The 15,333-nt window shown below is 31.6% G+C and overlaps 1 protein-coding gene across 2 annotated transcripts; it reads right to left on the bottom strand.

The window, feature by feature from the left end:
- Window positions 1–420: 420 nt before the first annotated feature.
- LOC129904333 (hexokinase-3) lies at window positions 421–5,822 on the bottom strand. 2 transcript variants are annotated; one of them, XM_055979892.1, is made up of 9 exons: window positions 4,995–5,822; window positions 3,512–3,662; window positions 3,222–3,404; window positions 2,719–2,793; window positions 1,847–2,002; window positions 1,660–1,758; window positions 1,446–1,573; window positions 1,189–1,270; window positions 421–1,045 (listed from the first exon to the last, which is right to left on the bottom strand). In XM_055979892.1, exons 1-9 carry the CDS (start codon window positions 5,264–5,266, stop codon window positions 659–661), a joined length of 1,533 nt encoding a protein of 510 aa, XP_055835867.1. In that variant the 5' UTR covers window positions 5,267–5,822; the 3' UTR covers window positions 421–658. The 2 variants fall into 2 exon arrangements, with proteins under 2 accessions (XP_055835867.1, XP_055835868.1); XM_055979893.1 differs by lacking the exon at window positions 4,995–5,822 and adding an exon at window positions 3,738–4,087.
- Window positions 5,823–15,333: the final 9,511 nt, after the last annotated feature.

The following is a 15,333-nucleotide window of genomic DNA, read 5'->3' as shown; positions in this document are numbered from 1 at the left end:
AAACGAGTGGACAAAAAGGTAGGAGAATGGTTCCCTTCCCCTATTGTAAGGGGGATAATATATTCTTGCTTCAAAATGATGTCATGTTTACTGGAATGTGAATAAAGGAACACTAAAAGAATTGAAATCAAGTTCTCCTTAGAGAATCCCTTTGCTTTATAAGCTTTTCTGGAAAAGCTTTGCATGGCCAAATGCCTCCTTTTTTTTTTTCCATTAATGTTTACTCGGTCCGACCTAAGATTTGATTTTGTAGCTCATTACAAATAGTGAGCATACGAGATCATCGAACCGCTGAAAGCATAAACAATATAATACAAGTGGAAAAGAACTTGTGTTTTGAGAACAAATGAATAAATAATTAAATGAGAGCATTTGAAAAGATCATCTCTTTACATACACAAAATAGAGAAATGAGATAAATTACTGGAATCAACAATACCATTTAATTTTCTTCAACTTGTAATGGGCCAATATCATTCTAAGACAGCAATGGGGATATCCTAGACTATGTAATATCATATTTGACATCTATGACACATATACACAACCTCCTCCCTTTTACATTTTGATGGATTGAGATATTTTCTACAATTTACAAAGCTGTGTATATCTATATATATATATATGTATATATATATATATTAGTATTTGCTTCTATTCACTGCAGCTGTACCAGATCCGCCTCAGAGGGTGAATTTGCAGCAGCAACAAGAGCTGCTCCAGTGCCTGATCCATCTTCCATGACCCTAAGAATGACATGAGGGGAAACATCTTCCCCTAAAATTTCCTTCATTGCTTCAGTTAGGTATTCTCTAAATGTGGTGTAGCTTGTGTACAGACCACCCTCGATAGCCACAACTGTTCTTCTCATCCGACTTGGCTTATCACTCCTTAATTTTCCACTGGCTATGCCCCCACTCCCATCTCGACCGATCTTCTTCAAAATTCCTACGATACCAGCAGCTGCTAGTCGAGCAGCCCTTCGAGTAATGACATCACATACCTTCACTACAAGCTTCCGGACTTTCACTGGCACGTCAGGTAACTGAAAGTCGGGAGCCCCAAGAACCAGACAGTAAGAAACCAAGCAACACGCCAAGTAGTATTAAACAAGAAGTGGACAAATATCATGTCACAATCATTGAGTTACAATATTGAAGTGTAGGATAGGAAGGTAAAAGGGTCTACCTCCAGAACTTCTTCTAGGATTTTGGCTACTTCACTCAAGTCGGGTGAATCATCCTCGTGCATAGCAGCCATCAACGGTGTCCTGTCATTATTTCCAGTTAAAGTAGTAAGTACTAAACTGCAAACATCACATAGAAATATCCAGCGAAAAAGTGAGAAGATGCAGTTAAGATCTCAAATGTATCAATATAAAATGCACTTAGGATAAACAAAGAGCTGAACTTGAAAACAAAATCTGAACAGAAAACATGTTGCACCTCAAGACGAAAGGAATTGCTAATTTTGAAGATGAAGGTCCAAAATCATCTGATTCTTCAGACATTCTAAGGAGCACTCTCCTGACAATGTCTCCCAAATACATTCCTGATATCATTTTCTCAAAGCCCTGCAGCATAATCCTCGAATATGATGCTTGAAGTGTGTAACAAGTCACATGAAATACACGGAGTTTCCAAGAAATAGAAACTTTACCTGATCATTTGGATTTGAGCTAGCAACATCCAAGTCGATATCATAAAAGGTTCTTGGTAAATGAGATGACCAAAAGTTTCCCCATTCCATATTGACCACCTATTTAAAGAAAGTAGGAAGACATAAGCAAACTTTTATTAAAAAAACCAAGACTAGAAAAAAAATGAACATAAGCAAGTAAATATACCATGCCTCCAGATGTTGTTAAAAGACCTTGACACTTAATAATTGCATCTGCCCGCTCCAAATAGCATGCATTAGTGCCAGTCCCAATTATAACCGCAGCAACTGTGTCTTCATCATTATAATGTCCAAGAGCTAGAGTTCCCACAGTGTCATTTATCTGGGGCATAATGCAACAACAATAAGCTCTAACACCCATTGCACAAGAGCTAAAACTAATCAAGCCTCTATTAAAATTTGAAGGAGAACACTACATAAGACAGAGAAAAATATTAACCACAGTACTTCTCCAACTTATACACAAGGTAAGACATTTATAAACTAGTGACAAAATAATGGTTTTCCTGAATGTAGAAATGATATTGCACTTACACTACGGATGATTTAATTCATAACCAACTACTTTTGTCCTAATACTACATAAAAATTTAATCATAACATCAAATTCCCTATAGAACTGAAATTTTCTTTGTAAGCCACCTGTCTGTGTCTTCCGAACGGAATGATCCAATATCAACCTTGACTGAACACTCAAAGAAGGCAAGATACATGATAGTAGAAAAAATTTCATTTCTCTATATGCCCATTTCCTTTGTTTTAATGTTCCACAGAGACCAAAAAACAAGTGCTAGGACGTCTATTGTACAGCTTCACTGAAATAAGTTCTACAATTAACTATCCTATTATGAGGAGAAATACATGTCATACAGCTCTAAGTAACACCTAAAAGCACAAACAAAGGGGCATTAAACCATGTAATATGAGCCTAGTGGAAGATAGCAAAAATCCAAAAGAAAGTCTCACGGAGATGAGCAAGGAAATATGTCTTAGCATAAGTTGCGAAGAAGCAAGAAGCTGGAAAATGGAAGTGCTCACCAGTGCTGCAACCCGCACATCTAGACCTTTCCTGGACAGTGCTAGCTGCAGACATTCAGAAACGTCTCTTCCAATCTACAAATAAAGAAATGTGAGAGCAGAAAGAAAGATATATTGTAAATTGACAATTCCATATCAATGACCTTTAAAAAAAAAAAAGGGCATGCATAGGAGGTTCATAAATCTGTACCACATATTCACATCACTGATAACTATTTTTCATTTGCTGTCACTTTTAATATAAAGGAAATATTGAGACGGCTTAGAAAAGAAAACACAGCTTCTTCAAGCTGTTAGCTTTGCATGGTCATATTATACAGTTCAAGTAACACACACAAGCAGTACTAAATTTCCTATCAAAATATCGCACACAAGCACTAAAAAGGAAAGTGTCACATCCCACAAGATTGATAATTATGATTTTATTCATAAAAGGTAAGTGATAGACATTTATAAACTTTGAATTATATAGAATCCAAGAGCAAGGACTCCTGTTAACTAACCGTATCTTCAATCGCAAATCCTTTTGTCCATTTCATCAAAATGCCAGATGACACGGAAGATTGCTTCACAGGAAATGAAAATGTGAAGCCAAGATCTCTCCTCCTAGGTGAAGGCTGCTCCGAGACACTACCCTCCTTTTCAATGAAATCCTTTAGCGATGATGCAATAAAATCAAACAGATCCTACACATAACAAAAAAGGTAAAGACTGTTGATCTCTATCAAATCAAATTAAAAATTTGCTGTTTGCAGGAAGATAACAGAAAAATTAGAAGCACAAACTCAGCTACCTCGCTTGTGCTTGTCATTAGGTGTTGCGGAATGGGTTGGCGTTCAATGTCTTGTCCAAGAATAGAAGACCTTTGGTCTCCTAAATGGACTCTCAAAACTCTAAAGTTTGTGCCACCAAGGTCTAGACCATAATATGTTCCCTTCTCACTACTAAAATCATAAGCCCAGAATTAGTTATCAAGTTACCAAAAGTTGATCATTAGAGACAACTAACAAAGTAGCTACCAGTCAGCCAACATTAAAACTGCAACACAGAGTGAGGAGTTCTCTTGTGTTTCACTAGCTCAAGTGACGATTCAACCGAAAAGCCTCATTCTTTTAATTTGTATTTGATCTTGAAGAAAATCCATTTTAAAGTTTCTCTTTTTAGGACAAGATAAGTAAATATTTCTCTAGTACTGCATTCTCAACTTTTAAAAGTACATCTCCCCTTATATGTTAACACCAAAGAAATAAATAATAAAATAGATACAGTTATGTCCAACAAAATAGATAATTCAGTAAGATTCCAATGCCTAATTTTCATTATATATGCTAAGGGCCAACACCTGCATGAAATTACCAAACAAGTGCACATGCAATCAAAGAGGATAAATAGGGGGGGGGGGGGGGGGGGGAACAAGCAGTAGAAGCATGTTAACATTGAATTAGTTACTATAGCATTCAAGGATGTTATGGATTGACTATTAATATTGATCAAAATGAACCTGATATCTGATTCAACCTTCCATCTAATCAAAAAATCTAAAGAATAAAGTTCATGAAAGCCCTTAGAGAAAAACAAAAGAAGAAGAGGGAAACAAAAAGAGAAACATAAAGTCGAAAAAACATCGTCTCTGGTCTTGTACATTGAAAGAAAATCAGTACCATGGTTAAAAAACAACAGGAACTTGAAAATAGGACCCCTTTATGTCACTGAAGGAGGAAGTAAAAAACCATTCGCTAGTGACTCAAATTCTATCCGTGATCAAACTAGTTCAACAAAGTATTAAGTACATTGCATTGTTCCTCGTACTTCACGACCCTAAACACATAATACATCCAAAAAAAAAAAGCCAAATACAAACCCCCCTAATCAACCATAAAGACAAAAGATCTACTACCATATAACAGAAAAGCACAATCTTTCACACAAACCCTCCCTTTCAAGGGCAAACACTTGTAAACCCCCCACCCTACCCACCCACCTCAAAAGAAACTACCAATGCTTTGCCTACATTAAGCCTAGCAATAAACGCGTGAACGAATGAAATTATCAAAAGAAAACAAAATAATCATAAAGAAAGCATCCATATGTGTACGTAAGTAAATATTCATCTAAATTTTCAAAACGTAACAGCTAAGCAAATGAAGCACAAATCAAATGAGGCAAGAGAGAAAAAAAACATGACATGGAAAACTAAAAGTTGCTAGCATTTGTAACAGTTGCCTGATAAACAAAAGTTAAAAACTTTAATGCAAATGTGTGGATTGCATACATACCCATTTGGGAGTTTATCAACATATGTAAGCAACATCTTGAGTTTACTCCCTCCTTCAGAAGCAAGTCCAGCATGCATTTCAACAGCCATAGCATCAACTACCTGTTTTAATCTACCAACAGTTGTATCACATGACTCCTCCAGTTCTTCCAAAACTTTCACCATTTTCCTCCACTTTCTCCTCTTGCTAACCCTCTTACCCACCATAGCTGCTGCTACAATACACGCCGCCATAGCACAACCCACCGCTAACCCAACTCCTAACCTCCCCATACGACACCGTTCCCTTCCTCTGCTTTTCTTCTTTATTCTTTCTCCCGTTTCGAGGATGAATCAGTCAAACCATTTTTTTTAAAAACGATACCGTTTTAAAACAAAACCCCGTTTTAAAACTCCCTCCTTTTAACTTCGCTGATTAAATCACTAAAACAACGTCGTTTAACGTTCTCCGACTTATTAAACGACGTCGTTTCCTTTTCCCGATAAGCTCACTGTTCTACAAAACTAAAAAACACGGCGTACTTTCCGGTAATCAACCACTGCGAGTGAAGTGATGTCGTATTAAATTAGTTGAAACTGAACTTACTTCCTCCTCCTCCTTCTCCTTCTCCTTCTCCGCCGATGTTTCCTCCGGCCACAGTATGTACGTCGTCGGTTTATTGATGTGGCCGGAAACAAATACGGAAGTTTAATAAAAGTGAAAAACTGTGACAGAGATTACTTTCCGGCGAAAGTTTTCTCCGGTGACGTCGACGGATATTGTCTCCGGCGACGACCGGTAATGTTTTAGAGAGAGAAAAGGCGGTGGTGTTGCGCTTTTGTACTGAGAGTGTGTTATTTGTGAAAGCGAACGTCTGATATTTATAGGCGAAATCGAAAAGACTATTTTGCCCTTGATGAATTATTGAAATGACGGATTTGTACTTGTTCACTTTTGTAAAAAATGAGATTTTTATTTTGACTGTTTTCGAGAAATGGGAAAAAATATTTAACAGATTTTGTAATTTTGTGAGAAAATAGGGCACTAGATTGAGGCGTAATTACGGTTATTGCCATTTAGGTTTGACTGTTTTTAAGAATATTGAAATTGGGATTAACCTTAATTTTTAAAAAGTATTTGGTACATTATAACCTTGATAGAGACTTTTGTTTTTTCTCTCAAATAGTGGACTACTTTTTTGACTTGGTTGATATGGACTTTAAGATAATTAAATCTAGACTTGTCAATAATTAATAGTTTGTTTATATTTATGTTTTTGATTACATAAAAGTAATTACTTTTATATTTCATTTTCTTTTTTTGTATTTTTAAACTGTTTTTTATATGTTATGTAATTGTTTTTAAGTTTTTATAAATTTTTAAACAATTTCAAAGAATTTATTTATTTTTCTCGTCTTTATTATCAATAATAGAAAAAGAAAGTGATTAGAACATTTGACGTGTTTGATTTGAATTTGAATATATTTGAAAAGTAAACTTTCAATAATGGAAATTTGATTTATATTTAACTTAATATATTTAATCATGATTTATATTTTAAAAAAATTAAAATTTTAACTTGCATTATTTTAGTTATACGTCACTTACTTGAGATGTTTATGAATTTAAGATATATATATATATATATACACACGTTTTATTAATATGAGGAATAGGTCTTTGAATACTTTTCTCATTTAAATCTTATTTGACCATTTTACTTTATATTTCTATTCATTGAAGTGTAAATAAAGATAAATTTTTCGTAATGAGTTAATGTGAGTTCATAAAAAAATTATAATTTGATATATTGAATCGCGATTTACAATAGCATTATGTCACTTATTTGAGATATTTATGAATTTAAAAAAAATTTATTATTACTATGTGGAATATGTCTTGATTACTTTTTTCATTTAAATCTTATTTGACCATTTTACTTTAGATTTCTATTCATTTAATTAATTAAAATGAGTATTCTCTTGTAGGTAATCTAACAAATTCAAATAAATAGGATAAACCAAAATTAAATTAAAACTAATCAATATAAATGCATCGGGTAATAATTCCAAAAATTTATGAAAATATCCCTCTCAAATCTATGTAAAGCATTTTGTAATTTATGATTTTTATTTTGTAGTAGGTTGCATTTATAACAAAAACGTTCTAATTAACAGAGAGAAGGGTATTGGAGTAAATTTGGTTGAGATACCCCTTCAACCCCACAAGTTTTTATGTAGAGAACCAACAAAGTGAGATTCCACTTGGATAAAATTCATATGAAGTATAAAAATGAGGGATTGAAGTGTCATTTAAATAAAAGGACTTGGACAAAATGGACATTTTGAAATTTACAGGAGTGGGGTGGGTGGGATGGGGTGGGTTGGGGCGTAGGTAGGTAGAGAAGACAGCAAATTCCAGAAGAAAATAAAAAAAACAAAAAAAAAAGAGAAATAATTATTATGTGGAAAAACGGCGACGTTGGAAGGTGCGGTTACGCTGCGGACCGTACCATAATGACAGCTGTGTTACGTTAATTCCAGCTAAGCATTAAAAAGGTTTTAAATATTTTAAATAATCAACTTTATTTATCACGTTTGAATTTGATACACTCATTAAGAAAATAATAATCAACATGATTATTTTATTGTATTACACATATTAATTGATGTTTAGTATTGGATATTGAAAAATAATTGAAGAATAAATAATTAATATTAAGATTAAAAATGGAAAAAAATAATTATTTCTATGAAAAGTAAAAGTTAAAATTATTTTTGAAAATAGTGGACAAGTGAAGAAAGGGAGTAGTTCCGTCTTACTAATTTATATGACTAGCTTTTTTTAAAATCAGTTTTTAAAAATGAATGACACGTTTATATTTATACTAACAACTTAACTTCAAAAATGTTCATTCTATCTTTAATGAAATGATTTATAATTATATAAAAATATTTATAACTTATTTTAGTGTCTGTTTGAATTAACTTATTTAAAACAGCTTATAAGTCAAAAAATAAATTCGGATAGCCCAATTTATTTATTTTTGGCTTATAAACTGCTTCAAATAAGTTAAGTCAAACAGATCCAATTATTTTTTTAGGGTTATCTTAAACACAAAATAGCTTTAAATTACCCAAATAAATACTCAAAAAAATAAAAATAATTTATCAGTAACTTATAAGTCAATTCAAACGGACTCTTAAATTATAAGTTTAAAAAATAAAATAAAAACATTTTAAATTTTATGTTAAATTAAATTATGTCACGTAAATTGAGATGCATAATGTATAAAAATAAAATAAAAAAGGGTTATTACATTTCTCTTCAGTAGACAGTACAAAAGACAATAGAATGCAAGCCATAGTTGTACTATTCTCTCTCTTTCTTATGTCTTCCACACACTCCTCCACCATATACATGAACTACCAAACAAGATTCCAAGAAAAGGAAGTGAACAAAAATGTGAAATTTCTAAACTTTCTCAAATAAAAAAATGGTAAAAGTTATTAGGAAAAAAGACCAAAAAATAATTATAATTAAAATAAATTTACCCTTTCCTTGAATTTAATTTCAAATATGTGTTTATCATTCATATAGTAGTTCACATTTGTCACATAAACTAATGAAATTTAGGACCAGTTGATCATAGATATTGCAAGCATTTTTTGAAGAATTTTTTTTTGGCAAAATCTGTTTGGCCAAAGAATTTATTTACTTTGGGAATTTTTTTTGATTAAAAAAACAAAAACAAAATCCACCAAAAAAATACTTGTTTCAGCCAAAATGTAATTGTTCAATTTTTTAAAATTTTAAAACTTACCCCAAATTTTATATTTTTTATATATAAAAAAAACATCTATTTATTTCTACAAATAATTCCATCTATCATTTCCCATCATTAAATGCACTCCTAAAATTAATATCAAAGTTGTTTTATCGACAATGTTTTACTTGCTTAACCCTAGTTTTCACAAGTTATTCGTTTATATGACTATAAAAAAAAATTATTGATTTAACGATTAATAAAAAATTGAGTAAATCGTTATTTTTATTTGCTTATGTTGTACTCTAATACGTTAAACGATGAAACTAATTATTTTTCACTGTACTTTGTTGTGATGTAGACATGATTGAAATTGCGTGATAACTTTTGAATAATTATTATATAGTTCATTACAAAATTATGGTATTTTAGATAGTTTTAAAACTTATAGGTATAAATCATGTTTCATATTATTATTATTTTTAAATTAAAAAAGTGAAATATGTTCTCAAAAATTATAGACAAACACATATTGAAATTTCAATCTAAACTTTATCAAAATCTAATTCCCAAAGATTTTTAAAAATTCATGACCAAATGCTAACTTACTTTTTTTTTAAAATCAATCTTTTATTTTTAAGAGGAGAACCAAAATAAAATATTTCTCCAAAACCTTCCATTTTTCTCAATAATTGAGTGATAAGTGGTCTTCTCTCTTTCTGTGCATGTCTTTGTAAAGATCAATATTTTTTATCTTTGTAATCGTGAGATACTTTATTAATTATTTACGTGTAATCCTTTTGATTAAAAAAATTGGTTAAAATTATTGATCCTCGAAATCTCAATGATAAAATTTACTTTAAATAGATAAAAATAAAATATTGAAAGTCTATTAATTTAGGAGTATATTTGTGTCAGTCTACTAAGGTAAGAGTATATTTGAGACTAATTTAAACAAAGAGCAAATTTGTAATATTTTCTATAATTAAGGGAAAAAATTGAGTTAGTTCACTATCAATAATGACATATCCGAAATCAAATTCTAACAATTAGCAAATTTGTTATATTTCCCACGGTGATATTATTTACCCTTTTCTCAATTAACTTTCATTGTTCAAAAAATTCTATAAATGCTATAACTACTCTTAGATATCATAACTAAGGTTTAATCTAGTTAATCTATGAGCTTATTTGGATTAGTTGGATTATATTTTAAGTGATGAAATTAATTTTTTTAAAATAAATAGTTACGTGTTAAAATAAAAATATTAAAACTGATAATAAACAATTGACGTATTTCGTAAAATTTTAAAAGAAGTGTTGATAAGAGAAATGTTACTTAAAATAACTAAGATACATTTTAAAAATACAATTTAATAATATATTTTAAAAGAAAATGAGAAACAACTTACATAGAAGGAATATGAAGATAGAGGTTTTATTTTTTAAAAAAATATTTAGAGAATTAAAATAAAATAAAATAAGAAACAATAATAAAAATCTTGATCAAATTAAAAGTATTTATAAGCTAATAAGAACATAAGTTAGAAATAACTAATTTTGGGTATTTACCAAATATGTAGAAAAATCTTCAATGTATCATATTTCATTTTGAAATCAATAATATGAGCAAGTTTTTATGTAGTGCTAAAGCATGTGATATAATTTTTGTATATTCAATCAATAACAATAATAAAGTTGAGCACTTTTTTCAATATTTTTCTCTTAAACAATATAAAGTAGTCTTGCCAAAAAGTAAATCCATTTTTAAAAAATACAATAAATCCATTTATTAGTATGGGCAATGACATACATTAACAAAAAGTATACATAAGATATCTACTTCGAAATTATTGGCTTTTCATATATAATAAATTGAAGTTATCCTCACAACAATACTAACTAAACTTTCTAAAGAAAGTAGTGGTTCATCAGATTGGTTATTGGGATACAACTAGATTAGTTTTTTGGGTAGGCATTTTGGACATGTAACTTGAATTATTAATACATAAGTATATAGAGTTTTTATTATTAAGTAATGTATTTAATTTAAAAGAAATTATATATTTCTGAAAATGATGAATGTTGTTCCATTTTACTAGCTCAATAAAGAAAGAAATTTATGTCCAACGAAGTCCTGAAATACCTATTTTGATTTCAACTTCTATGGAAATATCTTACGAGAATTATTGAGTTAAGCGTCAAAAACATATTTAAACTGTCATTTTTTTAGTATCATATTTAAATTATTAGAAGTGGTAGTTTCATTCTTATATTATCACTCATCAATTCAAGAAACACACCCCAGTGATCCGTACAATACACTTTCTCTTTTATTTGAAAAAACCTTGCTACATCTCATTTTACACGAATAAAATATTTTACATTGACAATAATTAAATAAACTATTAGTATTAGTTAAAAATTAAAGATTAGATTATTACTATCCCAAGAAAAAGAAATTATTATTCTTAAAACTAAAATTTGAAATATTTTTTCTTACCCTACTCCCACCTCCTCCCTTGTACCCCACCCCATCCCCCAAACCACCCACTCTTTCTTTTCTTTTTTTAAGGGAACAGACCCTACACGAGGCTCTCACCTCTCGTGCACAGTCAGGGGTTGAGCAGCACCCCCAAGCCTTAACATAAATAAACAAAATAAAAATACAAGGAGGGAGACATAAACCTTACCTCCGATCTTATGTTGGTTCATAAGTCGGCTAACCTATTAAGGTCAGCTAACTCATTCCCGATACAAAAGAGAGGCTAACTATAACTAGAAAGCAGTAAACCTATGAGAGGACTCCTCCCGGTACAAATCGACTAGGAAAGCATAAATGAGGGAGACTCTCCCCTTCCATGAGAAAAAAGAGAGTAACCTACACTATTCCTATTCAACTATGCTACGTATCAGACATAGCTAAATTGAAGAAGAAAAAAGTATATGAAACTTCTATCTAGCATGGGATGGGAAAATTCTTTTCATCTTTGCCCTTTTTAGTCTTGTCATACCAAGTAAGTCCAAGGAAATATGCAACAACATCAATATAAGGATGAGTAGTTAAGGAGGATGAAAGGATAGGAAGTAAATGGAGCTATAGCAGCCAGTAGCCTTGGGGTTGTTGTTGAGGATCATGAAAGATAGAGTAGTTGTGTAGTGCAACTTGTATGTGATGCCTCCCTGACTTGAGCAGCTGATTGGATGTGCACCATTGTGTGCCTTGCATTTTGCATAGTTCCAGTGCTGTAGAAGCTGATCAGGGGTGTACCTGCACATCCACATATGAACCAAGAAGGAGTTCCAAGAGTCTTGAATGTAAGGGAGTTGTTGCAGGTGTTGAAAGAATGCATCTGGTATGCATGGAGAGGTGATGGGAGTAGGTGAGGCCCTTGCTTGTGTGGCTGTTGTCTCCCTTTGTCTGAGACTTTGTGTACCTGCACAACCAAGCAACCAAAGAGCCAAACAAGTATGGGAGGTGTGATGGCTGTTGCAAACCTGCAGGCAGCTTCTTGATACAAGTAGCCAAGGAAGGTTGCTGCATTCCTGTAACCAGCTCCTTATTGCCTCTCCCAACAAGCAAATCTGGAAGCTGATGTATGAAGTAGTAATGACTTGTAGTTGCTCATTGAGTGCTGCAAATTGTTGGTACAGATGTTGGATGCTGATGGCTGCTGGTGCTCTGAGAACCCAAGCATTCTCAACTTTGAAGTTGTAGCTGGGGTGCACAAAAGTTGTTGCAGGTATTGAGACCAGGAACCTGGTATGTAGTAGTGTTGCTGTGATGATGAGGTCCAAGTAAGCCAAGTAGTTGTCTCCCTTAGTGTGAGGATTTATGGACCTGCACAGACAAACAAAACCAACAAACCACACAACCAAACAAATCTGCAAACTACTGTAACTAGTACTATTAACTAGTAGTTGTTTCTTATGTGCCTGCACATAATAAGCCACTCCTTCTCAAAAGAAAATTTAAATATTATTTTTATTTTTTATAAAATAAAATTCTACCCCGCTCCATCTAACCCTCCGCTTCTTTTTTTTATTATTTTACATTTTTTTTCATTTTTTTGTTCAATATGTACATATATTTTTAGGAAAGTATTTTTTTCTACTTGTGTACCGAATATAACAAAAATTAAAATTTTATTTTTAAAAAGGATATTTTCGGAAAGTAGAAAATACTTTCCTAAAATATATATGTATATATCTAACACAAAACGAGAAAAAAATTGTAGCGGAGGTTAGGTGGGGTGGGGTAAAAAAATTTTAAAAAATAAAAATAATATCTAAAATTATTTTTTGAAAAGTTGAGGGGGGGGGGGGGGTTGATGTAAGATTTTTTAAAAAAACTTATATAGAAGAATTTTTTAAATTAAAAAATGCGGGGGCAGGGGGGTAAGGTGAGAGGAGGTAGTGGAGTGGGGTAAGAAAATATTTTATATTTTATTTTTTAAAAATAATAATTTTGGAGGGGATAGTAATACTTTAATATTAAATTTTTAACTAATACTAATAATTCATTTAATTTTGTCAAGGTGGAATGTTTTGTCCATACGAAGAGTGATGTGATAATTCTTTTAAAAATAAAAGAGAGAGTGTATTTTTCAAACTAATGATTGATAGTTTTGTTATGAAACTAACACTCCCAATAGTTTAGGTATGGAACTCAAAAAAAGTGATAGTTTACATGTGTGTTTGACACTTAGCTTGAAAATTATTATATTTTTATGATCTAATATAAAAACAAGCAAGTAACACAAAATAACTTTCATCACGATTCTTCAAAAATCTATCATATGCCAGATTTTAATGCGGGTATCGAATATCAAATGAGAAAAAATTTATCTAATGTCGCAAATTCATAAATTGAATCTTTAATCTTTTAGAAATTTACAAATAAAGAGGTTGACCCTATAGCTCCTAGAAAAAGATTAATATGTGACAATGTAAAGCCTAAATAATTAATATTGAGTTAAAATCTGGTACTCAAATAATAACACATATATATAGAGGCTCACATCTGATGTACTATGCAATAAGAATGTGGAAGTGAAGATTGAGGAACAAGTCATACCTACGAGAGGAAGTTTCAAGTATTTTGAATCCACAATTTAGAGAGATGGGGAGATTGACAATGATATTACATATCGTATTGAAATAGAGTGGGTGAGAAGCTCGCATCTGGTGTACTATGTGATAAGAATGTATCCCTAAGGCTTAAAGGTAAATTCTACAGAATAGTGGTTTGATCAACATTGTTGTATGTAGTAGAGTGTTGGTTAGTCAAGAAAGCTCATATTCAGAAGATAAAATAGTGAAGATGGATGTGTGGGCAGATTTGAAAAGAAATTATTGGCACAGAGTTATACGAGCAAGGTGGGAGTGACATTAGTGGCAGAAAAAATGAGGGAAGTGAGAGTAAGATGATTCGAGCATGTAAAGAAGAGATGCGAGGAAGCGCCAATAAGCAATTGCTAGAGGTTCGTTGTACCATGAGTTAGTAAAAGGTAAATGTAGGACAAAATAGATCTGGAGAAAGGTAATTAGACAAGACATGACATAATTTCATCTGATTGGGGACATGACTTAGATAAGAAGGTATGAAGGTCGGGGATTATGGTATAAGGTAATTAGTAGGTGGGTGTTGTTGCATTTTATGTGTGAGATAGAGAGGGCTAGCCTCCTGCTCTCATGTTATCCTTTTAGTAGTAGTATTTAGTTATCACGTATTTTCTTATTCTTCTGTGTGCATTACTATTTGTTGTTGCATTAATTTATTTTTTTGCTACTTTGTCTCTTTTCTTACAATCCCACTCGGATATTTTTTTCTTTTAAGTCGAGAATTTTTCAAAAATAGTCTATCTATCTTACAAGGATAGGATAAGGGCCTACGTATATCCTATTGATCCTCCATGATCTTTTTTATTGACGTCGCATTTTTATATGCATGTATTATTATTTTGAACATATATGATATTTCAAGATTTAGAGCCCGTTTGGATGGGCTTAAAAAAATAACTTTTACATATGAAGTGCTTTTAAAACTTTGAAGTGCTGAAAGTTATTTTTATAAATAAGCCGTTGAATGTTTGAATAAAAGTGCTTATGCCGAAGAAATGAAAAAAATAATGTGAATTTTAGGGTTAAAAGAATAAAAAAGGTAGTTTGGGAATTTAGTTAAAATATAAGGGATATAAAAGTAATTTCCATGGTCAAAGAAAATGACTTTAAGCACTTAGGAAAAAAAAGTTAGGAATCCTAGCTTTTCATTTTTAGCTGACTTAAAGAACTTTATGGCTTAAAGTTAGCATTAGACAAATACCACAATAAGCTAAAAATGGCTTATAAGTTGGTTTGACCACCTTATAAGCCCATCCAAAGGGGCTCTTAAAAGGAAAATATTTTACGTTAGAGATGTATTCCTTGAAAATAGAAAAAAGAAGAAGAAGATCTTCTAAAATTATGTTTTTTCACTCATTCATAAATCATGCTCATAAGTCATATTAAGAAGGTTCGATCTGTCAAACTAAAGACATCAGGTACAAATTCATTCCACCAAAAATCGGGGCATGCCAACTTTTCTCTTTCTTA

This window comes from Solanum dulcamara, chromosome 9 (assembly GCF_947179165.1).
Source record: "Solanum dulcamara chromosome 9, daSolDulc1.2, whole genome shotgun sequence".
Classification (NCBI taxonomy): domain Eukaryota; kingdom Viridiplantae; phylum Streptophyta; class Magnoliopsida; order Solanales; family Solanaceae; genus Solanum; species Solanum dulcamara.
Note: the sequence above shows the minus strand (reverse complement) of the source record. Positions and strands in the feature narration are given on the sequence as shown.